Source organism: Dermacentor variabilis, chromosome 6 (assembly GCF_050947875.1).
Source record: "Dermacentor variabilis isolate Ectoservices chromosome 6, ASM5094787v1, whole genome shotgun sequence".
Classification (NCBI taxonomy): Eukaryota; Metazoa; Arthropoda; class Arachnida; order Ixodida; family Ixodidae; genus Dermacentor; species Dermacentor variabilis.
In genome coordinates, this window is record NC_134573.1 from 101,926,582 (window position 1) to 101,954,420 (window position 27,839).

Here is a 27,839-nt window from a genome sequence, read left to right on the forward strand (position 1 = left end):
GCGAACGCTCAACATAACACTTTTTTTCTCGCTCAAACAATAACCAATCCCACTAAACTATCACAAATAAATTTACTTTGTTTACTCTTCCAAATGAGCGCAAGCGTGCATTTTTAATTGAATCTAATCCCTAATCTACATGTGCCTGAACATAGGGCATTTTACACATTTTGCAATGTTTGCGCCACTTCCACTTCGAAACTACTAGGTCATCGACTTCAATACTTTTTGACACGCTTACTGCCAACTATCCAGCCATGTGATATAGTCGCATTGTGTCTGTAAACTTTGCAGAAAGTTTAAAAAATAATCAAAATGGGCGCAGGATTGTCGTGTTGCTTCACCACAAAGCACTTCGTGAGGAATAGTAGTGGCCGTAAATGGGAGAGAATAACAAAGCGCCATTCCTTTTCTAGCAAACAGCAGATATTTAGGGCGTTCCGTGTAGTATTGTATTTTTGAGAGCATTTTTCGGCAACCTATGTTTCGACCACTACGGCAACATTCAAATCACTGTAAGTGACAGAAAACAATTTTTCGCCCAAAAATAGTTTACGAGGGCAGCTACTGCACTAAAATGATCTTCCACTATTCCTTTGGAATAAAAACAGAAAGGGTCAAGTGCAATGTTTGGGACGTTTGGCATGGAATGACCAGCATAAGAAATATTTGTACCATTTTAGGGCTTATCTGGTTCTTTAAAAACGATCATGATCAATCTTTCTTGCTTGCACTTGCCCTCTTTATCTCTGCTTTCCCGGTACTTTCAGGTGCTATAGTGTTGACAGCGTAACAGCGTTCCGGACAGGAAAATATCGAGCGTGGAGTGTTATATAAAGGATATATCCACAGAATACATGAAGACTATATTATTGCGATTTTAATTACATGTCTAGCCCTTAACATCTCCGCTGAAAATTGGTTGCGTCTTTGTGCTTGTTGATTAATTAATTAGTTAATGACGACGACGCTGGAGCCAACAGCGCATAACAGATATACGCTCGTTCACTTTACTCTCAAAAATACGTGCAGTGCGCAAGCGTAAATTGACGCTTACAGAACATCGTGGTACTTGATCCCCATCCGTATAGAACACACCCAATATAAGAAAAAAGAAAGAAACGTACGGGCGGAAACCAGAATCATAAAATCAGTGCTTCCGATTATCAAGGTGCCAACGCTAAGTGAGAGAAACGATCCTGCATTTCAGACACTAATCCAAGTCGTGTTATTAGCTACATCATAAGCAAAGTCGCTGCCTAATCGCCTCCTCCTCCTCCGGCTAACTCAAAGAATCTCTCCAGATCACCGAGCGCTTTGCGGTGGCACGTATTAGTGAGAAGCACTGGATATGGCGACGGGATGAGTGCCCAGACGGACACAGTCTGCAACTCGTCGACAGGAACAGCTTCCCCTGTAAGTTCTTTGGGCGAGCTACAAACGTAAGCTCTTTACAAACATACCGCTTCACATTGCGTATCTCACCGAAACAGCCCGATCCGTTTAATATTAATCCTCATGCACACCAGGAAGCTAGCGGGAGGCACAGACCGCTACCTAAAGGTTTACATCTAATGCAAATAAGCTTCGACTGAATGTGTCTGTGTAAACTGTTTCACGTGTAAAGCGCGTTCTTTCGAAGAGAAGAGATAGAGAGAGTAATATAGAAACTCTTTATCGAAAGGTAGACTGCTTAGGCGGCCTATATTCGCCTGTATGATACTGTGCAAGGAATTGGATGGAGGAGAATTAGAGCCCTGGAGGAAGTGGGCGCAAGAAAAGAAAGACCACGTATGTTGAGACAACCGGGACGCCGTGGAGCCCTTATAGCACATCACTTGAGTGCCCAACTTACAGAGACGACCGACACTGATATCGGACGAACATGGAAGAAGCTCGAGCGAGGGCACTTGACATTGAAGAGGATGCCGGGTTCCTTCATTTGCCCACCGAAACAGCGCAAGGCCCATGAACTTAGCTTTTATGTATTCACTCATCAATTGCTCTCTAAGCTATTACTCCCGCATTTCATCTCATATAGAATGTTATTTTTTCTTGTTCGCATGAGCAGTCGATGTTTACAAGATTACCTGCCTTGAACGGCTATAGGGCACTCTGCCGCTGCCGATAAGATTACGAGACTGGCTCCTCTATTTTTTTTTTCTTTTTTCGATTCGCAGAAGGCAAAACAGACCGCATGCGCTGGTAGCGAAGTGCAAGTGAGGGTCCGTATAGTGGGAGAATCTCCGATTTCGCGGGTGGCGCGAGAAGTAGGGGACAGGGAAACAGCGCTTTCTTTTTTCTCGTAGAATTGATAGGTGTAAGCTGCGGCACTGCTTTCGAACTGATTGCAGATAGTACGTCAATACATTCCCGACGGCGACACCGGAAGCAAGGAGATACGCAGCTAAACCAATGCATCGGTGACATTGCACAAAGGAGAAAGAAAAAAAAAGAGAAAGATATTCCTCTTTGAGCAACATAAGTCACGAGCTTCTAAAAATCTAAGGCTACCTAACAGTTAGGTACAAGCTCCACACTCAAAACTGCGACGCACTTGCCATATAAGCGCCTCAGCACTGCGAAACTTAGCTCCCGAGGGACGTCAATATCAAAAGAAGTTCGTTTCCGCCGTGACGTCAAGGAAGTGAGTGACCCTAATTGGTTGGTTAATCTCCAAAAACTTTTTTTTAGTTGGACAACGGTATATTTACCACCGTACGCTATGTAATCGGCTGCCCTACTGTCAGGTAGGGCAGAATGAACTTGTGCCCGTCTAAGTGCAGGAGAACAGCCACCGTGGCGCGTTAAATGGCTACGACGTTCTGATGCTAAGCACGAAATTGCGCGTACGGTTACCGAAGGTTAGGACGACAACAGTGCTGCGCTACCAGTTTCCTTCACCAATTCGTGTTTTTCCACAAAGCTTAGCGCATTAGGTTCAAGTCGCAGCCCCTATTCATTTATCTTAAGTTGGCTTACACCTGCTATTGCAGTTCAGTACGACCGGACTTCACCCTCAATTTCTTTTAAACGGACTGACAACTGTCCAGAAGGTGTTGTGAGACGCAGATGGAAATGAAATCACCACGATCTATAGCGATATAATCCAGCAGGCTGTTCGCGATTTAAGTAGGAATTACACTTTAATGTGGCAGAGAAATTTTTGAAAACCAGGAAGTGGCGAGGCCTGGCGGTGAAAACTTGGTATTCGGATGTAGTCTATGAGGTGACTGTACGTAGGTCGGCTGTTACTACACTCAGTTTCACAGATGAGGTGCAACGCTTTGGAAGCTACGCAAGAAGTTCGGTGACAAAAAAAAGAATGTAACCAAATACAAACGTTTAAACTATCTCACATGACGTCATCAACAATAGCAGAGCTTTTTGCAATATTGTCTTTGCTACGCTACATAAATTCAGTGCAATAAGAGGAACAATGGGTCATCCTTTGTGACTCGCAGGCAACTTTGTCTTCACTTCGTAGTGACATCAGCTATTCACAAAACATGGCGTTAGTTAACGAGATACTTAAGGAACTCACAAAAGCAAGAGAAGAAAATTGCACAGTAATGTTTCAATGAGGGCCTGGCCACGGCCATAACCCTGCGAATGTTGCAGCAGATAAGGAAACCAGACAAGCGCATGTTAACATCGAAACACATGGTCTCCCTCTAACACAAGGCGAATTGCACCGCATACTATACGAAAGATATCAGCCCGTGGTTGCAAAGTAACATGGTTTGATCAGAACTCGAAATCTTCAGATTTATTTCACATTGACCCATCACTTCATTTTAAAAGCCCTTTCACATTAAATGCAACTACAGCTTTTGAAACGCTGATTCACCGTCTGCGGCTTGGTACTTCGTACACAAAACACTTTCTATATAAAATTTGAAGAGATGATAGTACGGAATGCACTTGTGGCCACGCTGATGGTGTACAGCCTCTTATGCTAGAATGACAACTACACGACATACACAGACAACGCGTAGTACTTGATTTAGTGGCATTAGATCGCAGCCTCTTCAGCCTCACGTATGTTAGGTCCTTGGCCAACATACTCATTGAGAAGACGAGCATTACTAACCCTTCAAAGACTTCTAGAAGCGAGCAATAGTCTCGGAAAGAATTGAGCGGAGTGTTTAAATGTGATAGCGCATTATACGTTTACCTTTTACCCGACTTTGGCCAATCCAATGCCTGGTTTTTTATTTATTTATTTATTTATTTATTTATTTATTTATTTATTTATTTATTTATTCATTTCCTCAAAGGTCTCTGTTGAGACATTACATGAGGGAGTGGGGAGTTAGTGACAAAGAGATACTACAAATTACAAAGAGATATTTCCGATGAGTCGCTTGAATGCAAGTGGGTCGATGATTGTGGCAACTTCGGCGGGCAGGCCATTCCAGTCTCGTGTTGTGCGCAGAAAAAATGATTGCTGAAAAGTAACGGTATGGGTTACTAACGGTATGGGTTAACGGTGTAACTTCAAAAGAATTTAATCCGTGATTTCTTACGTGACCTTATTTACCTTTATTTAGTCTATCCAAGTGACGGGACTTTGTGTTCAGTGCACATATGTAACTGGAATTTGTGTTGCTGTCGTTCTGAGTTGACTTTTAGTTTTAGTGTGGCATTAGTCTACTTATCTGACTAGGCTTTGTTTTTTGATGATTTGGAGTTGTTTGTCAGTTATGGTGTGACATTAGTGCACTTACGTTACCGGAATTTGTGTTCCTATGATTTCACTTTTTTTTAGTTTATTTTTAATCCCTACGGTAAAAGATGTAGCCGGTGCCAGTTAAAGGTGACAACATGCCCTAAATACCATACAATAAAAAAAAAGATCATTCCGCGCGTTCCCTTCATGCTTCGCTACGCTGCAACGGTGTGTGCCCACGCCAGCGTGCATGTAAGGCTGCCGCGACGGGCTGCCCATAATAGCAATAGAAAGAAAAAGAAAAAAGAAAGAAAGAAAAACAAATTAATCTAAAACAACGCATTGGATAGCCGTATACCACAGTTTGTTTGTTTCAAAGGATTATTTTTTGTTCATTTAATACTGAGCCTAAATAAAGAACAGTTTCGCGCAATCGCGATCAAGAATATCGACCTCTTTAAAAGTGTGGACGCAGCCACTGCAAAAAGTATGTCTAGCCTCCACAACGTTGCACCTGATGCCTGAAACAGAGTATAAGTACAACATAATCGTTCGTTAAAACTGCAGTTTTTATATTATTGGGCACTCGCGCGCTTTATTCTATCCTTCGAAAATCAAAAGCGCATGCGTGGCTGCGGCAACACGCTGAACTGCGTATCACGTGCAAAGGCGTCGTTTCGTTTTCGACTCGGTTAGTTTTGTTTTGCCTGGTTAAACACCGAAGGCAGTCGGACAGGAATCCAAGAAAACAAGCAGCTCTTATCGCAGAAATACTTCAACACTTCGAAAAACATGAATCGCAGGAGCATGGACTTGATAAACAAAATAATACTTTCTCACAGTTACGGCTGCACATCCGGAAGGGGCAGCGCAAGACAACGAAGACAAAAGGCAGGAAACATACAGGACAGCGCTGAACTCACAACTAACTTTACAAGAAGGCTTACGCAAACTTACGTACTACAACCCATACCCACGTGCTCTACCATCGATGGGGTCATTATCAGTGCAGAGGCAAAAACGCAAAACCCTGTAATATAGTGCTACACAATATGAGGCGGGTTGAAAATTCAAGTTCGCTGTCATACAAATTTAATGATGGCATGCTTACACAGCGCGATCCTTCTTTCCTGATATAGTAGGCCTCAATAATCTCCCACGCAATAATTTCTTTCGTCGTCTTGCGCTGTCCCTTCAACTGTATGTTCGAATGTTCAACTAGCACCAACTCGCCCAAACGTCGATTATTCTACAGTTACGGCTGCAATTTCCGTCTGCCTCCCACTAATGCCGGCGTGTAATCGCTATCAAGCTCACCTGTCACCGCTTTACGGCATGCTTCCAGTGAAAGACTACACCATCACTGCGGATCGAAAAATTCTGATAAAAAAGAAAGTTCCATGGCACGTGCAGCATTACCACTTAATGATTAGACCCTGTGACCGGTAAACTTTCCATTGCATTAAGCAAATAGGGACCATGAAAACTGGTTGTGAGACCCTGGAATATTATTTTGCGTTTACTAGAGGAAGCAATAGTTTGAAAAAAATACCTGAGTGCCATAACGCGCAGTTTGCTTCTATCGCCCCCTTTCCCTTAACTCCACTGTAGGGTAGCGAATCGGGAGCTCGTCTGGTCGACCTCGCTGCCATTCCTCCCCTCGCTTTATCTCTCTCTTTCTCTTTGAGACCCGTCAAAGAATTTTAGGCGCCCCAAAAGAGTGCCGAGTTTGGCAAGTATACGTAGTTTCTCACGCACCGCGTCAATTGCTTTGGGACGCCAAAAACCTTAATTTAATCAGGATAAGAGCGTGATGCGTGTGCTGCTTTTCATGCTTCGCTTTACGTTTTTCAATAGAGAAATATGAAAAAAAAAACGCTGGAACGTGTTACTCGTCTCACCTTCGTCTCATCGCGAGGAGGTAATCGAACCTCCCAACTATGAGGCCGACAAGGCCGACGCTCCGTGGTGGATACGTGCATGGTCGTACGCTATATATATAGAGTCACATACTCTGCGGCAACGTGGCCCAGCCTTTTGTCACTGTGTACGTTTCCGCCTACACAACTGCTGTGACCCATTGTTGCTCCACGAGGTGTGTGAACAATATATCTGTCCTGCCTTGACTCCACCTATAGTTCGCTTCACGAAAAAAAAAAAAAAATCCACTTTTCACTGGCGACCGAAATTAACACGCATTGGAGCACTAGTTTTTTTTCCTCCCATATTAAGGAAGGTTGTGCGAATATTCCATAGTTCGAATACAAATAGAATAGTCCTTGCTATTCAATTCGCATTCAATTCAAGAATTCACTATTTGAAATTGTTGAACATTCTTCACTGCTAGAATATGATAAGGGACAACAACAGTTAATTGTTCCTGTCTACGGGGAGAAGGAGCGATGTTAGTGGTTAGAAAGTCATGAGTGTCGTCATAGTCACTGGTGTACCACATACTTTCACATTACCGCTTCTTCTTCTTCTTTCTTTCTTTCTTTCTTTCTTCCTTTATTTCCTTCTTTCTTTCTTCCTTTCTTTCTTCCTTCCTTTCTTTCTTTCTTTCTTTCTTCTATAATTTGGGAGTGCCAAAACCCCGTTTTGATTATTATGAACGTCGTGGTGGGGGACTCCCGATTAATTTTTAACCACCTGGAGTGCTTTGATATGCACCCAGAGTTGTACACGAGTGCTTTGACAATTGGACCCTATTGAAATGCGGCCGCCACGGCGGGGATCAAACCCACGGCCTCTAAGTGAGCACCGCAACGCCATACCCAGTGAGCTGCCTTGGCGGGTCGGCTTCATTTTGATGCGAAACATTCTTCGCTTACTTCAGGCACTTTGACTCTATATATCTATGCAGCCTCTTACGCCGACCCAGTGACCCAAACCGTCTACTAGCTTGGGCCACTAGGTGGGCAGTTCGTGGTGGTGATGACGTCGTGGTTTCTTTCTTTAACTCCATCTATATATCACGATATGCACGGCATGGCACGCTAGACATGGCATTTACAAGCTGTCAATTGACCTGACCTAAAGCCGTTAAAGGGAATCTATTTATTACATAACGTAAATGAGTCCTTTTGCATTTTTCTTTTGGCCAACTGGACTTCACAGACCTTTACACTTAGCTTTGTTTAAAAAGCGATAGTGGGATATTGGGTATTAGATTCGATAATCGAAGATTGATTTTCTAAAGTATTCACTTTCGATTCGATTAAAGAATTTCGCTACTGGTACAGCTAAACTATTAAGATACTCACAAATAGAAATGAAATCTGAATCAGCATCGGAGTGAGGCCCGAACACTTGAAATACTAACATGCCCAAACATAGATTGTTAAAGAGTTAATTTCTGGACATTTCGAGTGCAGAGAGCAAAAGAGCAGCGCTGCTACACCATCTCCAACTTTTTTTTTTGCTGTGCGATCGTCCCACGTCCGCTCAGTACTCCATCTCTCCCTCTCTCTATTCCCCCAGTGTAGGGTAGTAAACCGGACGCTTGTCTGGTTCACCTGTCTGTCTGTCTTTCCTCTCTTTGCTAGCTGACTCACTCCATTAACATTTTCGACAGCTCTCATATATATATATATATCACCCTGGTTTTTACTTAGTTGTGTTTTTTCCGACAGCCGAGCCTTCAGCAGCGAAACTACCTGACAGTTTGGACAGTTTGCAGGTTATAAGGAAAAAGAAGTTATCGTGCTTGACAGCAAAACAGCCCTGCAGCTGTGCAGCTTCGAAACGTCAGGAAGTGTCACACGAACTGCTAATGGTGACGGCGCGGGGTACAAACATGTATAACCGGTGTTACAGACGCGCGCGTTTAGCGTGGGTGCTGGCTGCCAACAGCGTGTCGAGGCAACGCTAACTCATTGTTCGCTGCTTGCTGAACCGCCTAGATACACGACGGCAGCTAGCCGCGAAAAGTGTGCTAAGACGGCATACATTATTCGATATATAAGTAAATGCGACAAGAAAAAGTCGACAAGAAGAGTACCAAATTTGTACATAACATGACAGTGCGTCTGACCTGCAGAGCTTTAGAGCATACTTGTGGGTCCGGCTTAACAAAAAACCAGCGCGAAAAAGACGTAGGCGAGCAAAGCTACGACAAATGCGGGCGCTGCCGAGCGCTTCGGCTGGGTTTGGTGCCTACAGATATGGCTCAACCAACTACGGGGGTTCGGCCATGAATCGGGCGGCAGTAGGTAAAAGGAAAAGGACACTTAATTAGAATTTTGTCATTTAAGAATGATGTTGAATGAATACTAGTCGTTAATGTCAATTTTCAGGCTATATTATTTTACAATTCCAGCCCCTCTCTTTCGTGCTGGTTTTTTGTTAAGATGGAACTACACAAACTGTCCCAGCAGTCAGTTTGGACGATATACTCATGGGTTTCCCCAGATTTTGTTGGTACATGTAAAATAAAAGTTTATGTGCGTGTATCGTAAGAAAATTCGAGCACTCAATGCGTTGGCAGAGGTGACAAAACATGAATAAATTTGGAATATTGAACAAGCTAAAATATATAGTCACCGAAAAAAAAGAAACAATGAAAAAAAAAGAAAGAAAGAAAGAAAGAAAGAAAGAAAGAAAGAAAGAAAGAAAGAAATGAAACAACTTAAACTTTGTCTTGTCGATTCTTGCAGTGGTCTTACTTGGCGTCAGACAGACGCGGGAAACGAAAGATAAGTGTTCAGGTACTCAAAACATCGAATCATTGGCTCTACAGATGTTATTTTATTTCACATTGTACATCAACCCAGACGAGAACAATTGAAACACGTGCGACCGAGACCATAACAATGCACTCCAAGGTGCATGACCTCACGCTCGCACGTTCGCCGCTGGGGATGTGTGCATTCGGCGAATATAAACAGATATTACAATAAAATGAGAGAGTTGTTGAAACAGTGAAATTCATTTCTGCAAAGAAAAGTGCTTAGCGTGTTGAAAAGCGGCTCAGGCTCTAAGTATATCGATGAAACCGCCATTGTATTGCCCTGTCGCTTACACCCCCCCTTTCCACATTTAATGATCTCCCCCCCCCCCCAAAAAAAAAAGAAGAAAAGAAGACAGGTGTCTTATGTGTCTCATCTGAATTACCAAAGCCGCCTTAGGCAGCGTAACTACTCACGGTCATCTTCCAACAGCAGTTCGTACTCATTCCAGCTTCCGGTCCTGCGACGAGGTGGCCTCATCTTGCTTTGTCAGACTAGCCGGGGAGATCCTCACACGTCAAACCAAGGCGTTGCAGAGACCAACGGCAGTCACACAATTCTGTTGATGCGAACGTCCACTCGCTACCACGCTAGTAGCGACAAAAAAGACGGAACGACGCACGCTAGGTGTCGAGTGATGTCGTGCCTTCCCGATTCTCGGCAAAGATGGCTCGGTGCAGCATACACGCACTTCCGAAGCGTCAACAGTGTTTCGGCGATGAGCTCTCCGAGACAACGAAGCGTCACAGGATTCCCAGCACGAAGAAGCGTCCGCGCACCGTATCTCGCGAGAAGTCCGTTCTGTCTAATCAAATTAGTAGCGCGACCAACGCCAGCGCTTATCCACCGTGTCGCAAGATCAGCGCACGATCTGTCTTCGCAGGCGACCCAGTCCGACTGTCAAGTATTTTGTCCTGGCGCACGCTCAACACACTCACGCGCAAGTTCCGAGTGGGAGGTGGGTCCGTGAGCGGCTCTCTCTTGGGAAACCGCCCAGAAAACTATCGTGCTCTTTCGTTGATCCGCGCTCGCCCTTCTCTCCGCGGGTCCTCGAGGCTTTGACAGGCTCCGTTAGTCACGTTGACGCGTGGTCTCCACGCGGGCGCCCACCCGAAAGAGACGGCTCACGCTCGCTCCGCGCACAAACGCGGCGCCCCTGCTCGCTCGCCTTGATCCACGCCGCTGCCACCCCACCGCAAAACCCCTCCGCAAGTGCCGCAGCAGCTCTCTCGCCGCGTCGAACGTTCGAGGCGTGTTACGAGCCGAGGAAACAAAGAAAGGAGTTCGCGCTGCCGATCGGTGTATACACGCGGTCTCCTTCCTTCCGCAGGTCGCTGTTTTTTTTGCGTTTCTTGTTTCCTTCCTGGCCGAGGCCAAGTCAGGGAGGCGCAGAAGTAGGCGCGGCTCCTGATGAGAGAGAGAGAGAGAAATAAAGAAACCACGTGTTGCGCCCTTTTCTCTTCCGTTGGTGTCTTTTCTGCGATATCGGCGGTGAGGCCCGGTTGCTGGCGCTCACGGAGTCGCCGGAGGCTATCGTATTCCGCGTGGAACCGGGAGCTGTCGACGTGCCTCTGGTTGTACAGCGAGATAGCTGCAGCAGCAGCAGCAGCAGCGGCGGCAGCTTCCACTGCTTCTGTGGTGCGGCGAATGCAGTGAAGGAGACCCGCCTAGGGCCGGTCGTCGACTGTGGCGTCCGGAGATGCGGGTGGACGCGTAAAACTCGATCTCCCGTCGCGCGGGAAGAGGAGCAGATTTCGCCGTAGCGCGCTCTGCGACGATCAGCAACGAGGGCTCAGGATCGACGAGCGAGACAGAGAGTGGCTTGGCCTGCGCATCCGTCGCGACAGGGGAGGCGTTCTCTAGGCCAGCTGATAAATACTACTGACTGCAACCCGCGGCTTTCACGCGTACAGCGCCGGCCTCGCTCAACTCGAGATCTTGAGCACACACGCGGCGAACACTGACTCTAGTAAAGGGAGCCGCGTATCTTTTCTAAGGAGCCGATCAACGCCGGCTAGTGGAGATGACCTTCGGCTACGCCACTCGCGATCACTCCAGCGCAAAACACTTCGGTTCCGCGTTTGTCACCGACACACTCGTGTAACCCTTCAAAACGGTGATATATGCGCATAGCTGTCGGGAGCGCGCCTTGAAGTCTCAGTGAAAGAAAAGCAGCCGCTAACGACGAGTGGCGTGCTTTTGCGGCGTGTGTCGGGTGCTTCACTCTGTCGACGATGGCAGAGAGAGACGTCGAAGTATTCGAGTTCCTCGAGGAGGAATCACGTGGTTGCTCCCTTAAAGGCCACTGTGTGATAGCAGTGGCCTCCGCTCGTTTTTCATCACCGTCGACGTCTCGTGTTCATCATACGAAATCAACATCTCTACAATATGTAGATTGGGGGAAAAATTGATAAATAAACGAAAAAAATACGATGGCGCATCTTTATTTCATCCGGTTAATTTCGTTGCTGTTCTTTGCTACTTTGTAGCCAAGATTTGGATAAGAACAAAACATCTAATCTTTAACTTCACCGTCACACTGTCGTATTTGCGTTGGCGCGATGGCGGAGATATTCTTGCGTTGTGGAATCGGTGCCTCCCGCCCTGTGGAGGATTCTGTGAGTTAGAAGTTTTCCGCGAGATAACAAGTTTTGACGATAACAACATAGCTGGTATTGTTAACTCGAGGTTAGTGTGACAGCTTAGCATTTTCCTAGTAGCTTCTATTTCACCAAAAGAAAGTTTTTAGCTGATGCGCGACACGTTTTGGCAAACCGATTGCTTCTAGTGATTTGGCGCGGTCACAATATTTACTACGGTGGTTTCCGTTTTTGCTAACCATGTTATGGTGGAGTTGGACTTTCAAAGCCGGCGCGTCACGCGCTGTGTGATGTCTATGTTCACTGTGAGGCGCTGTCAGTGCTTCGCAGCGAAAAACGCTTGGTGGCGTTTTTCAAGCAGTCGCCAGTTCTGCACGTTTGCTAACGGCGCAGTAATTGTGCTGAAGTGCCGTAACATTCTCATCCGGCCCGAATTCATAGTTCGCTAAATCTGACTAATAAGTGACTCGTATATATTGCGCCTTGGAGGTATCTTGCGCGGAAATCGGCAGTTGCACGCGATTTAACTTCTTACAATTGAAGCTGCTTTTAATGAGATTACAAATCTTTGCCTACTGCAGGTACATTGAGTCTGTCTATCTAGCCTCTAATCCCGACCCAGCAACCCTGTTTGTGTACTATCTTGGACCACTACGTATGTGCTCGTGGTCGTTCCCAGCTTCGTCCTACGACTCTCGCCTTGACGTCATCGTTACGTCATCGTTACGTCATCCACCCCATACAGTCGCCGTCATCCCATTGTCGTCGTGTCGTCGTCGTGCTACTGTCATCATTTCAGAATCTTCAGCCCATTGTCGTCAGGTCGTCGTAGTCATACCTTCTTCATCGTTCCATCGGTGTCGTTCCTTCGTCATTCCACCGTCATGGCTGTGTCGTCGTCATACAGTGATATGTCGTCATAGCCATGGCTCACCCTTGTGAACAAATTTCACAGCAGCAAGGTAGGCCGAACCCGGAAGGAGTGTGTCGTACATACGACGCATCGCTGCACTGCTTGAATGCTAATCGCATTAACGTCGATGGTCATCGTGAGATGCACTTTCCTTGTTTATACTCCGTACGTGAATAATAACACTGCGCTCAACGTTTGTATATATTAGTTACATATGGTATTTTCATTCATGACAACTATGTCTACCTTTCTTGTGTCACCCCACCCTCCATTTTACTATACAGGGTGTCCCAACTATCCAGCACCAAGATTTAAAGATAGGCAAGTGCCACGTAGCTAGAGAGAACCAAGGTAATGTGAACACAACCAAGATTCCTGGATAGAACTAAGATTCCTTTTTGCATTCCGCCTAATTACATATTTACTTCTAATTAAGTAATAAATTTCTGAAATATTATAGTTAGATGAAAAGTGTAAATGAGAAAATTGTAGAGCAACATGAAAAACTTCCGATGCAGCTTTCTACGGCTTAATACGTGCTACATAAAAGTGTTTTTACGAGCGTGGAGAAAGCCCGCGAATACAAGCAAAGTGCTTCGAGCGGCCAGTCGCGCGGCAAAGCCACCGCGATACAACCGCTCGGTATATTAGCTTGGAATTGTGAAGAGAGATTTTATACGCCTCGAAATGCAAGCTGGCAAAATTTCACTGTTCTGGACAATTTGCAGAAGCTAGGAGGTGATTCCACAAGATTGCCTAGTATTCTAAATGATGGGAAACCCGGAGGAAACAGGGGAGAAGAGGGTAAACGGAGGCAACTCAAGCACAGTTTTTTCTGCGTATTGGTTGGTGATTTTAGAAGGTCATCCGAATCAGCCGGACAATTGTTTTCCTAATTTCCTTAACTTCATACATTACCACGCGGTGGATAAGCACAATTAGGCAACGATGTCTTGCGCGGGCAGGAGAGTGGGGCGAAAGAAAAGAAAGGCAGCGGAGTTTACTAGGATCTGTTACTCGTTTATAACGTTGCAGCGCTGGAATAAATATTAAATGCGTACGGCAATAGGCTCCATGTCATTGGCCACCTAACTGAATCTCGAACGCGCAACATAGGTGAATCACCTATAATTGTAAGCAACACGGTAAGTTATTGTCCAAACCAGTGAGTTGAAAAGTGTGTTGCATCACAAAGCTGGTTACATTATACAAAGTTAGACATCTCCGAGAGGTCGGTAGCAACTGAGAGGGTGCCGAAAGTTCACGCCACAAGCACTGCTGCGTCTTCGTGCGCGTCCTTCGAAACCGCTAGCATGACGCCTGAAACCACCGCAAAATAAGACATGAACGCCGATGTAATAAAGACTGTTGCGAGAACGAGGGGATTTGGGTCTTCGTGGTTGAGGACTCTGAGGAACAGGAGCGGTGTCGCGATGTTCGTGATTTGCGCAGTTGACGAGCAAGATTTAACGGAATGCGGTATACTTATGACGGCTACGTTGCAACTCGAATGAAACTGCTCACTACACTTGAACGACCCTCCCGTAGGGTTCATTGTTCGCCCGGAGCGTTGCGCAACACTCCAGGCCATAGACATTAGACAGCTGGTTGCCCGGATGTTGGCGATAATCGGCCTCGCAGCTGCGAGTATCGGCTTTGTCTCGCTTTCCTTCGTTCACGCCTTTGCCCAGGCTGGCTGCAAGCGTGTTTTTCAACTTGCTCAAGGCTTCTCTATTTTTCTTCTTTCCCGCACAAAATTACTGGTTCCCGTATTCTCTCATTGCACTCGAGGCGCGCCAAGAGAGGAGGTTGAGAAGGGTGGGTGAGAGGTTACGGAAAGCGGGTCACCGCCACAGGCGATTTGCGGCTGCATAAGGACTGCGGGAGCGCTTGAGGCTTGAAAAGAATACGATAAACAAATAAGGCTGCTATGCACAACAATGGGATCACGCGCAAGTGAGCGTGACAGCACCGGCTCGGACCGGTTGCCGTGCGTATGCACCGACGCCTGCGTCTCTGTGCGCCAGACTTCGTCGAGCGATAGGCGGGAGCTGGCGCTGCACAGCGAACGGAGCGCTTGCTCCCTGCAACGGTCGAGAAGCCCCCTGCGACGGCTCCGGCAGTTACGTGTGTGCCTGTCTCCCTGCGTTGCGAGCGTCGGACACTTGTCGACCCGATCACGAACGACGCTGTCGCGTACAATCCGCGTTGCCGAGACAATTCTCGATTCTCTTCGCGAGCCAAAGAAGGACGAGTGAGCGCAATTACGTGGCCTGGGTGTTGCACTTACAACGCGCCCGCTGCCTATTGCTATATTGGCTGTCAACTTTGTAACTCATTTCCCCTCAAACAAGTGCAGTGTAGCTGACCTGAAACTTTGCTCTAGTTAACTCCCTCGCCTTTCCTCTCTCTCCAGAAGTGAATAGTCGAGCAAACATCTAGACCTGTTCAATTCTGTGGAGAAAGACGACGTTAGCGGTAACGGGGTCACTGGATAGATGGGAACGCAGTCATATCTTTCTTTTTATTGATTATTTTTCTTTTAAACTTACGCATATTTTTCCCATCTGTGTATACGATCTTCTGTATTGCGGCGGCACGCATGGAATAATTGTATTTGACAATGACAATAATAATTCGCAATGTAAAAAATGTATTGTATTGTGAATCTCTCTTCTTGTTCTTTGTGCTTTGTGACTGGTTTTTTCTTCTACTAGCTTGTTGCTTCTCGCAGTTAAGTGCAATGCTATTGATAGCAATTGAGGGTGAACTAGTTTTTCATGAGCATGCCCATAAAATTGATGGATTTATGCACGATAGTTACGACGAGCACTTATCCAACGTTTAGGTCGAGCTGCCTACCCCGTATATAATAATTTTTCTAGTTTTCGGGCTATAACATTGCGAAGAGCCATTGCGAAAAAAAAAAAAACTTACTATGTTCCTCTACATAACCGCTACGAAGTTTTTTCAACTCAGTGTCGAAGTCAATAACGCAAGCTTTCTGTAACGCTATCCGCCATATTAGTTATCGGACCAGAGAGAGAGAGAGAGAGAGAGAGAGAGAGAGAGAGAGAGAGAGAGAGAGAGAGGGTAAGGAGGGGTAAAGCAGGGAGGTCAACCAAACAAGCGCCCGGTTTGCTACTCTACACTGGGGGTGAAGGAAAAGGGAATAAAAAGATCGAGGGAAAGAGGGAGAGAGTGAGAATTGAGTGCACGTGGGTTGATGCAGAGGGACTCTACAAGCGCTCTTCAAGTAGTGTAGTAGTGCACAAATTGCTTTTTGTGCCAGTGACGTACGTGTGTAGCCTGGTATGCAGTTACACTGCGTTCCGCTGTAGCGCGATCACGAAGTTAAAATTTTTCAGAGTGTTTTGTCCTTCTGAAGAAATACCCGCCGTATTTGCTCAGTGGCTATGGTGTTGGGCTGCTGAGCACGAGGTCGCGGGATCGAATCCCGGCCGCGGCGGCCGCATTTCGATGGGGGCGAAATGCGAAAACACCCGTGTGCTTAGATTTAGGTGCACGTTAAAGAACCCCAGGTGGTCAAAATTTCCGGAGTCCTCCACTACGGCGTGCCTCATAATCAGAAAGTGGTTTTGGCACGTAAAACCCAAAATATTATTATTCTGAAGAAAGGAAGCACTAGTTTCAGGTAACACTGACACCTTAACGAGCATGTTATTCTACTGTCTTCGGCGAAATCTTTTCGTATGACGACATTCCTTACGCCTCTTAATATGGCGATTGCAGTACAGCGTCTATATGAAACGAGTAGGGTCTACGTTCCTCTCAGCCCATCGCTGGCATGAGCCAAGATGCTACTTTATGCGATTGCGATGCTCGCTTTGATATCTGATTACTTCAACGTGACAGCGTTAAGGCCCCCTGTCGCAGAAAATCCGGTGTCGACGTTGGCGCCGGCGGAGCCGTATGTGAGCGAAAATTTTCGTATATATTTAGGTATATGTATATGCCACGCCTTGCTATAGGACATGCGATATATGCGTGTTATGTTGCCACACCATTCTACCACTAAGGTTGCTCATACCTTGTCTTACATTATTTACAAGGTTATTGTCGAAATTTTGAGAATGACAGCCCACAAACAAATTTCATGAAACAAGACACTAACAGCGCATGCCTTTTATGTTAAAACATCTCACACTTAAGTATTAGAAGCGGAACAATAATAGAAACCTGAAAAGTATGTAATCATTCTGGCGCGGCTGCGCACTTCCTCCGGGATCGACCCACGCGAGAGGCCGCGTTTCTACCACAAAGCTCGCCTTCGTGAATAGCGTTCGCCGTCAGCGTTTCCCGGTAAGCATTTCGGTTACGTAAGCTGCCCTTACCGGGTAACGTTAGAAGCAGTCAGGGATCTTTGAATGATATCGCGTTCCACTCTTAAAGGCGAAGCTTAAGCGTCCTCTAAGTTGTTTTTTCTACGCCTCAACAGATAATGTTGATTGGAACAAAATACAACGGACCAATTTAGAGAACTGTGATCACAGGCGTCATTTTGCATATGTTACAATGCGATGCCTGATACCACACTTACCTATAATTTCTTGCTGTATATTATACATCAGTAAGTATTGCCTCAAGCCAGATAAAAGTTATCGAAACCAGCACCGGTGTTACGATTACTTAAGGCCACAGTTTGTGGATCGCACGGAAACTCTGTCACTTTCATCTGTGGGAATGTTCAACATAGAGAGGACACTTTTTTGAGGAAGTCGATCGGGAGGTCGGCCTAAGAATGAGACAGAAAAAATACTACTTTTAGGAGCCGTGAGGAGAATAGAGAGTAGGTGATCATATTGAAGTCTTCCAAAATTTAAAAGAAAAAGAAAACGCCTGTGGCCGACAGTGTGATTCTAGTCCTTGAGGTAGATTATTCAGTTATGAGGAGATTATCACCACGAGAAATCGAAGCAGACACTTGAATAATTAACAAATATTCAATAAATAACTTCTTAATTAATTTCTTTACGGCACCTTGCAATTTACGAATTGTAACTCGTGCGCTTGAAAGACGTATTCACTCGAAATGAATCTCCAGGATGACACCAGTTTCGAGATATCATTTCCCAACGTGTGGGATGAAGTGTACACGGGCCTTCCAATTACTTTTTTTGCTTCAATCCACCAAAATAGCGTCTTGCTAAAGAAATGAAACGACAGTGCATTTTACTGCGAGTTTGCTTCCCTTTCCTGTTAACTGTATATATGTGTATATGTGTTCAAAACAAATAATAATAATAATAAATAATGGCGCAAATGTGCAAACTGGTGCCATTCTGCAAATTCATTTCTAATGAATACGCCTTGCAACCTCATCGGCTACAGTTCGTAAATTGCAGTGTGTGCCATAAAGTAAATAATTAAAAAAAGTCAATTGGTACATCTTTGTTAATCAGTCAAATATGCGTTTCTATTTCGCGTGCAAGTAATGTCAGCCTCTCCGAATAATGCAGCTCCGAGAACTGAAATTATGTTATCTGCAATAGGCGATTATTTAAAAATTCAGGCAAACTTAATTATAAATTATATTATTATTATAAACTTAACAATAAGTTATAATTATTACACCTCAAATAAAGCGAATAGCATTCTTAGAGCGTTCGGCTATTCGCTAACATTGACAATCATCGTCGATGGTTTTCTGCACGATTATTTCCTGTCTACCGGCGTTAGAAGGAAAAAACCAGTAAAAAACACAAAAGACAAGAGGGGAGGTTCACATCACAACGACTGGTGGGGTGAACCAGCCAGTCGTTTGTTTTTTGACTGTTTTTTTTTCTTCAAGTATGTACCAACTGGCCCGGATTTCAACCCTTCTACCTGCGTTTCACGCGTCGAAATGTTTTGACTTCTCTTTTTTTTTGTCATTTTGACACTGATCGCGACTTCTCAAACCGGCAGTGACCCTGCTAACTGATGGGTTCGCAAAATTCAGCGTCATAATAGCGTCGACTGGCCCACAGGCAACTTGGCCAGCACCCTCCTAGTTCGCAGGTGCTTGCCTATAAGCACTGTACCTGAGCTTCAAAGAAATTTGTTAGCTCATATTTCGAGCATTAACCGTTTAGCGTTATATGGCGGGCAAAACGAAAGCCGGCAGGACGAGATGTTGCGTTAGTCATGTGAAAGCTATGGTTGTTGCGGTTATTGCCGTAAGTGCCAGCCGATTGGACCCCGAATAAGTTTTGTCATGTTGTTACTATGCATCGCGGATGCCTTCTGCTATAAAACTTTGACTGAGGTCCAGGTAGCAGAGTGCCTTAAATTAATTAACTCTCGGGGAATCGGCTTCGGCCAGGAATCGGCTTCGACCCCGTGTAACAGAGCCAAGAAGGCCTTTGACCTGTCACGTGTGAGAAGCGTTCAAGCGGGCGTCTCCGTGTTGACATAATTGCCCACTTTTCCGAAACAGCGTCATCCCTTTTTATTCCCCGAGCTGACACAAAGGGAAAGGCGAAGGAAAGAAAATGCGAAGGGCAGGAGGTCGTCGACGACAGAACCTACTTCCACAGGCTCCCGAAGAAGACGGCGACGACCACATGACCACAAGGGGTTATTTAAGGCCGTCCTGGCGCCCGTGTTAATGAGAACCTCTCGATACTCGGATGAGAGTCGCCACCATGTATTAATGAATTGAATAGAATCATTTCTACTTTTTTTTTTCACCATCACGGATGCCCAGCTTCGTCGTAGTTTCCTGATTCTTGAGGTGAAGACCAACCTCGCCCGGTCGAGATCGTATCATCACGTTCAGGGTGCATGGAGCTCGAAAATGGCGTTTGGATTGTTCTCTATTTCGCGAGTATCAGATACGTTATTCACAAAATTGATCAGTAAGCTGATATTCTACAGTTATTACAAGTACTACCGCTTCAGACTTTCCATCCAGGTTCGTATGAACTGTCGTCACACCGAAAGTCGGTTAAGGCTTTGTTTACCTTTTTAAGTGGAAGTGGCCTACTAGAAATACTATAATGATCCCCTCCTTTTCTTTTTCACGCCTTTGTCTTTTTTCTGCCTTTACTTCCCCTTTCCCTTCCCCTAGTGCAGCGTAGTAAACCGGAGGCTTTAACTCTGGTTAACTTCCCTGGCTTTCTCATTCTCTCTCTCTCCACCCAGATTCGTGGAGGAATCGGCTATGAGAAATTTTCAATTTGTAGATGGAAATCACACAGAATCGGACCATGACCTTACATTCGGAAATAGAAGAAAGAACGCCCCCCTTATTTTTTTTTTTTTACAGCGGAGCTGCCTTAGGCCAGTTTCCAACGCTTCTTGCTGTGCGCGTGCAAAACCGACCATCATGTGGGCCGCGTTCATAGGGGTATGAGCCATTGCTTAAGGGGATATGAGCCTGTATGGGTTATGTCTCTATATGCGAACGAAGTGCAGATCCCGTTCAAGTACGACGAGTCGTTCGGCGGTCTGGACATCATAGTGTGCGGCGATCTGCGACAACTGCCTCCGGTTCATGCTAACGAAGTCTTTAGGCGTGCACGCGGTCACAGCAAGGCGTTCAGCCCTGAGGCAAAGTGGCATCATCTCTCCTACTTCCATTTGAGGCAGGTTGCGCGTCAAAACGACGCCGCGTTCTCGGCAGTCCTCGCGAAAATTGGGGACGGGAGGGCCCTAGCTACAAGCGGAAGAGCTGCGCACCATCGAGAGTCGGTTAGTCAGCGCCGATTGAGCCTTGGTCGTTGCGGCCGGGGCTGTGCTACTCTCCTACTCCAATAATGACGTCGATGCGTTCGACACCGCTGTTGCCCTACAAGGTGTAGGAGACATACACGAGGCCAGAGCCGCTGATCTGTACTTCGTGTACAGGTCCGACGACGAGTGGGCTCGCGCACAGGCTACGGTGGCCGGTATGACGCGTATCGAAATGGGCAATTTACCCCATACGATATTGCTGGTTCCTGGCAAGCCCTGCAGGGTCACGTTCAACATCGACGTGAAGGACGGACTCACCTACTGTGCCGTCGGTGTGCTTCGAGAGATCGAGTATACAGGGAAGGCGACCCGCGCGATGCAGCGTGCATTTCGGTGAAATCTGATGTGCCACATACTGGCCGTCTGGCTCAGATCAAAGCCAAGCTCCTCCCGCATGCTGCTCGGAGACCGGGGATCAAGATCATGGCCGATTGGGTGCCCATCGAGTTGCGTGCCTTCCCCCTCATCCTGGATAGAAAGACAGCACTTCGTTGCCGAGCAAGGCTGTTTCCGGTGGTTCGAGCTAGTGCGGTCATCGTACAGACTGGGGACGGAAACGTTGTCGCCACCATAGACGTTCATCCCAGATCGTCAAACTGAGACCTTGAAGAATTTATGAGCGACGCATTTTGGTGCATCCGCCCGGTGAACCACTATCCCGGCGGTTTCCGGTGGTTCCAGCTAGTGCGGTCATCGTAGAGCCTGGGGACGGAATCATTGTCGCCAGCGTACATGTTCTTCTCAAAACGTGAAAGAGAGACCTTGAAGAATTTATGACCGACGCATTTGGGTGCATCCTTCCGGTGGACCCATAACCCATCGTCATTGTGGGTAACTTTACCGTCGATGTGTCTCGTCCCGGCGGAAAGTGGTTCTTGGCGTTGCTCTTGGGAAGGTTCGGCCTTCAGTGTCACACCAAGTGCAACGTCTCCGCGACGTGCCATTGGTCATGCATAGAAGTAACGTTCGCTAAGAATATCTCCAGTGTCGTCACAGAACCCATGGCCGTCTATTATAGCGACCATAAAGCAATAATTACTGCGGTCACGAGATAAACGTTAATAAAGATAAACATAATAAGTGCGTACTTGTGGAATATTGCATTGTTTTATTTTATTTTCTTTAAAGATATACACAGCTCCGCTGGTCATCTACATTTACAGAGTGGAATGGCTCTGGGGTTTTTTTCTGTTGCTGTTAGGAGAATAGGGTCGAGCCGTAAGGTTGTGAATGTGCAACAGACATGCATTTAGCCAAATGCCCAGCGATGTCAGGGAAAGTGCGCTCGAGTTTGTCTGGTGTCTAGAAGAAGCTTAGGAATTTAGAAGTCAAGTAGTACGTAAACTCGTGAGCAAAAGTATACGGACCATAGGAGCGCGTGCCAGACTACATTGACGCGCCTTCTGGCGGCGCGGCACTTGCTGTCGAGAATGGCGCCAAAGCATCGGCGTTAACGTAAACTTAAAACGCACTTAATCAAAGACTAGGCAGTGGTGTATAGAGAAGTACTGTACCTGCCCGAACATGCCTCTTCCTTCGAATAACGCGGGAATGAATAGCATTGCATCCATGCCCTTTCTTGATTATTCTTGCCATTCGAAAAAGAAAAAAAAATATTTAAATCGACTCGGTTGCTCTTCGTTGCGTTTTGCTAAGGGTTTTTGATTTTTACATTGACAGCAGTCTTTGTAATTCGTTATAATTAATCTACCTGAAAGCTGTTGTAACGCCTAAGTTAACTTTTCATTTCGTTCAACGGGTTTAAGTTATATAACACCACTTTTTTATCTGCATCGCATAGTGACAATTGTATGGCTCGTGTCTTCTAAACGATAAAGGTCGTTTTGTTACCGTCGTTGTAAGCCATACATCCGTTTTGTTCTATGGACATATCTGCTGTAGCAGTCTTCAATAGTATATACCTAGGATATTATAGCAGTCTTCAAGGAATGGGGCAGCACAAAAACTGCTGTATTGTGGGCGAACGTGGGTGCCCTCGAACTAAAGGTCAAGCACTATTTCACAATTTTGCAATGGTAGTTCCCTGGATTTTCGTGACCGAAAACAAGGTCTTCCCACCGAACCATAGATTTTTCTACAAATATTACTAGAGGGCAGTGTGGCGGTAGTGCCCGTGTGAGTTGCAAGAATGGCGACTAGGCCAGCACGGAAATATTGGCCAGTAAATGAACAGTACCCAGCTTTGCCCAAATTTCCTACTTCTTCCTTCAATTGTCCGTGTGACTTTGCAAATTGATCATTATTCAACAAAATATCCAGTTATAAACGCAACAATTAGCAAGGATTATTTATTTGCGCAAGTCATTATTGTATTCCGCGTTCGGCAAACTACGATGGCCAAGAAATTTGTACCAATGAAAGCAAATACAGGATAGTAAACAAAGCCACAAGAATTCTTGAAGCCACAAGCATGAAGATCAGACAAATCCATGTACTTTATATCATCCTCATGGTAGCCGAATTATATGTAGTGGCGCCAGAGTTCCCGGTATAGTCAATTTTTATATAGGAAAGTCTATGCAGCGGAAGGCACTTCTCTCCGCCCCGAGGACCAGGCGAGATTTCGTTGTGTCTTATAGGACCTCGTACTTTGTATATGTCCCGTGCGTGCGATTTGCCACGGGTGTTGTCATATGATGCCTGAGACGTTGTCGGCGCTCTTCTACCAACGACGCGACGAGAAGATTAGAAGAGCTTCTTGGTAGCGTCGGAATGAGCGCTGCGAGAATGAGTGAGCGCAACCTGAACGTAAAGTACGGTATCAGTACGTGGAAGTTTATTTTACACCACTGTGTGTAAAGTGCTTTTCCGGAAACTCCCGATAGTCGCTGCGCATACTTCAGTTTTTATTTTGATTGGAAAGCATGAAATGGCCCATTGAGCGAAAAAACCGGCGTCTGTAGCAGCGAAACGGCGCTTAAATTCTTATAGGCTGCGACGCAACGTCACGTGCACGCTTCGACGGAGCAGAGTGGACTAGAGAGAACACCTGGTGACGCGCTGGCGCGTCAGGTGTTCCGTGAGGGGGGAGGCATCGCGCGACGCCACGTCATCTTCGCTTTCGGAAACCGGTGTTGTCCAAGCGTTTCTTGTCCACGCGAGCTGTCAACTCCGCTCTAACTCCGCCTCAGTAATTGCTATAAAGAAATGAATGTATAAAAAACAGTATAAATTGGAAACGAAAAATGTTGGCTCTAGGGAGCTTCGAACCTACAACCCCACGCCCAGAAGCCGACTGTCTTAACCACTGGACTAAACCAGCGTATTTTTAGAGAAAAAGCTACGCTATGTCAGGTCTCACAAGGTCATTCATCGCGTCGTAATGAACTTGAGCCGCCGGAGGACGTGTGGCAGGAGTGACGTCGCGTCACGTGCTCTGCTGCGGAGAGGCGTCGCAGCTGCGCTCACTAGGAGACTCACCGCAGCGGTACCACCTAAGAGAGGGTTAACAGGCATTTAAAATATAGCTTGACGTAGCATGCGCACGGTACGTCACGTTGGAGAGAACAACAGCATCTATTAGTTCGGCGTGCGTCTATTTGTCGTACAAAAATCCCTTACGTGAACTGATCCTAGGTGCCTAGGGACAGCATCGTTTAGGGATTTTTGAGAAGGCGCGATGCTGGCGCCGAGCGACGCCGTGGCGTGTTCGTCCTCGGCGTGATCGTTCTTTGGACCACGCGTTGTTAAACATTGCACATGTGATGCTTGCGTTGCTTGTGTGTTGGTTGTAGGTTGTGTGTTACTTGGCGGAAAGCCGTGAGTAGTGGCTGTGCGGCAGTGCGGCTTTTGACTCGGTGAGCTCTGGCAGTACAGAATCTGCGTTGTGTGACCCGTGCTTTGTTGAGAACCCGGCGGTGGTGACAATTGAAATATCGAACTGGCCTAGCGCCTCGGCAGCGAAGTTGTGCGAACCGCGATGTGGCGTCGCCGTGTCCGACTTTGCTTAACGGACATCCGGGGATGTGCTGCTCACTGCAAGTCATGTAAATGCAACTGCGTCGACCGCCCACTGTTTCAGCGCTGAATGTGTGTTTGGTGTGCCGTGCTTGAAACGAGTAGTGCAGCTGTGCAGCGGGGGCTTAGGGGCTGTTCCGTATGTGCGTTCACAGACATGTGCTCCCGTCATGGTTTCATTAGTGGCAGTCGCGAGATTTTGGTGTGCTAGCTCCTTGCCTAGTATGGAGTTTACGACGCTAACACAGCATGTTTACGTTTTTCCGCGCTATATGTCATTTGCATGACGGCCGAGTTGAAAACGAGACACGTGCCTGTGTTCTTTGCGTTTGTGTGTTGTAAATTACTTTTTATTGTGGAAGTTCTGGGAGTCTTATCATGCAAGGAGTGCGAACGTAAACATAAAGCATATGTGTGTCTGAAATTTCGAATTACCCATAATACCATTTACGACTGATAACTGGGCTACACGGCCAGTGTGAATCAGCTACCGTATGTTGCGACGCTCTTCCGTGCGGTAGACGGATGCATGGTACGCGTTTATTTTTGTACTGTTGTAAAAACCATTTGTTTATTCACTCAATACAAATGTGCGGCTTCTTCGCCGCAGTACACTTTAGTTACGCGGTGAAGCATACTAAAAGTGGGAGGGGGCCGCTATCAGCCAGCAAAGTATGTCCGCTTAGGCGACCTGAGAGGCGGCGGGTGCGCGAGTGTATAATTAAAGAACTCTTATTATGTCCAGTGACAGTGGCCCCTTTTCACTTTTAGTATGCTTCAACGCAGTACATTGCTTAGGCTTCACCGTGAAATATTAGTGTATTGCGAGAAAGATAATCGTAAAAAGCCTAATTATGCAACGTTTCTTTTGTAGCTTGCTACACCACAATACATGGATGTAAATAAGCATCGTGCAGTAAAGCATACTAAGAGTGGAAAGGGCACATTGGTTTACAGTTTGCTCATTATTTTCAATTGTGACATAATTTGCAAGTGCATCTGTACTCGTGGTAAGCTTCATTGACAATTCTTCGTACATTACAAATTCATATTGCAGGGAAGCTTACTAAAGCACATTCGCCATTATGGTACGTGTTAATCACCTTCAATGCAGGAACACAATGCGTATTCTTGCCCGTGCTTTTGGTTGGACTGCACATGGTCTTTGATATTTGATTCATTGTTCATAAGTGCACTGGGACTTTACTCTAAACTGGAGGGCTCAAGTTGATATGAAAGCACAATTTTTATTATGGGGACAACATGTTGCCGAGATGGTTGCAGCACAGCTTCTTTTTTTTTTTCCAGGCACCTTTTCTACTTGAAGCTTCCATTGCAGTGTTTCGAGCCTCTTTGAACCAACACATAGTGTATATAAATATTGGGCACTGATTGGGAACATAACCTAAGTTCATGCCTATCTATAGTAAAAAGATGTAGCACGACCAGACAAAATAAAAGAAGGGGGTGGGCTGCAGCAATACTAAGTGTTAAATGGTGCTTTATCCTTTCCCTTGAGTTTTCTGTTTTTGTGCTTTTTATGGATCCTCCGCAGTAACCACGCGAGTGCCGAAGTTGAGCTTGTTGGTTTCAAGTCTCATGGTTGTTACTAACAGAACAGTGTGACAAATGAACAAGAGCTTGGAGGCATCCGTTCACCTTGCTTGCCTCATGGTGCTGCTTCATAAGCACCGTGAGCATCCAGCCCAACTAGGGGGGGGAGGTTTGTTGCAATCACTTCTGAACTGCATTGCCACCAAACCAACAGTGCTCTCAATGACAGCTTTTGGACAGTAGAATGCTTGCACCCAGCAAAGTCCTAAGAAGGAAGCATTCAGGATGTGCAAAGTGGGCTTTTGAAGCTGGCAGCATTACTGAAGAGGCTTTGCCCATCTGCCCGCTTTATAGATACACAAAGATGATTTCCTCTTTAAGAGGGATTGTTTCAGAGGTCGTTACATGGCAACAGTGTTGGGTGTTTAGTAGCTTGTCTTTTCCCACTGTTAATAATCTGTTCCTTCTCCAGCGCCCCTGTGGAAGCGCCTACTTTTTGGACACAATGTGCTCTCCATGCGAGCATGAATTTTTAGCTTGTAAAGACGTCTATTACGCCTTGCCTCAAGCTGGTTCTTGCTGATGTCACCCAAGAAGGCATTGGGGAGTTTGGCAATGTACACTTACAAAACACTGATGATACCAGTGAAACCAAATTAATGGAGCTGCTGTTCTTTTTTTGCCCACTTCATCCTTGTTAGTTACAATGAAGGCATATGTAGTTGGTCGTGCATAGCCTGCATGCTAAGACTTGTTGGCATGTTATGACGTTAGCACAGTGTTTATCTGTAAAAACTTCCTTCTCTTTATCATACTTTGCCTGATGGAGCCAGCAAGTGGGTCAACCAGATGTTCAACAGGCTTCCCACTAGTTTTCCCAGAATCTCCTTTACCAGGGTGCTGCTCATAGATATCTGTTTTCTTGACCTTGCACTGCACTTCAACCATGGCCACACCTGCTAAACCTATAGCATGCAATCAAAAAAGTGCTATACATCATGTTGCTCCAAACTCATGACATGTGCTACAAGGCCTTGAGGAACACCCGAACACCCTCATTTATTTACGCCCTCATCATACTGTACGAAGCTTCGCATGATAAGTGCGACAATTAACATCTGCTGGTTTTTCAGTGTTATTCCTGTCCAGCTTGCTGAAAGCTATCCTGAGTGTTTCAAAAGCAAACGACCGCTGCTGGACAAGAAGTGCTTAAAACAAGCGTCGCTATAACCACATATGTCACACGAAATGAAGAAGGCCAATGAGTATACAGGCGCTTTACTTCATATCCAACAAGCTTGGTTCTCCCTTTGCTAGTGAGTAAACTCAACTTGCCCTGAATACATGGCCTGTGGCAAACTATGTGCCAGATGCTGTGTCCCCTGCAAAGCTGAAGATGTGTACGAGATCCTGACACCCTGCAGCGGCTTCTACACTGGGCAAACGGTCTACTATAAAAATGACTGCCTTTACTAATATGCAAATAACATGAGAATGGGCAGAAATTTGGCTATTCATTGGACCCAACTACAGGTGCAAGCTACTCCTCCCCCAGATGTGTGTTGTCCACAGAAACTGTAGCTATACATATGCAGATAAAAACAATGATGCTTGAAAGTAGTGGAGTTGAACTATATTCGGCACAAGCAGTGCTACCT

At 46.0% G+C, this 27,839-nt stretch overlaps 1 protein-coding gene across 3 annotated transcripts in view; it reads right to left on the reverse strand.

The window, feature by feature from the left end:
* Positions 1–27,839, reverse strand: part of LOC142584966 (prestin-like) — a 247,453-nt gene that overhangs the window by 170,291 nt on the left and 49,323 nt on the right. The window contains exon 1 of one of the 3 annotated variants that reach the window (XM_075695353.1): positions 9,816–10,974. The exons of the other annotated variants lie outside the window; for them this stretch is intronic. Within the exon in view, the coding sequence (XP_075551468.1) occupies positions 9,816–9,879 (64 nt within the window). The 5' untranslated portion in view covers positions 9,880–10,974. Of the gene's footprint in view, positions 1–9,815; positions 10,975–27,839 lie in introns of those variants that run through there. 3 annotated transcript variants of the gene reach the window in all.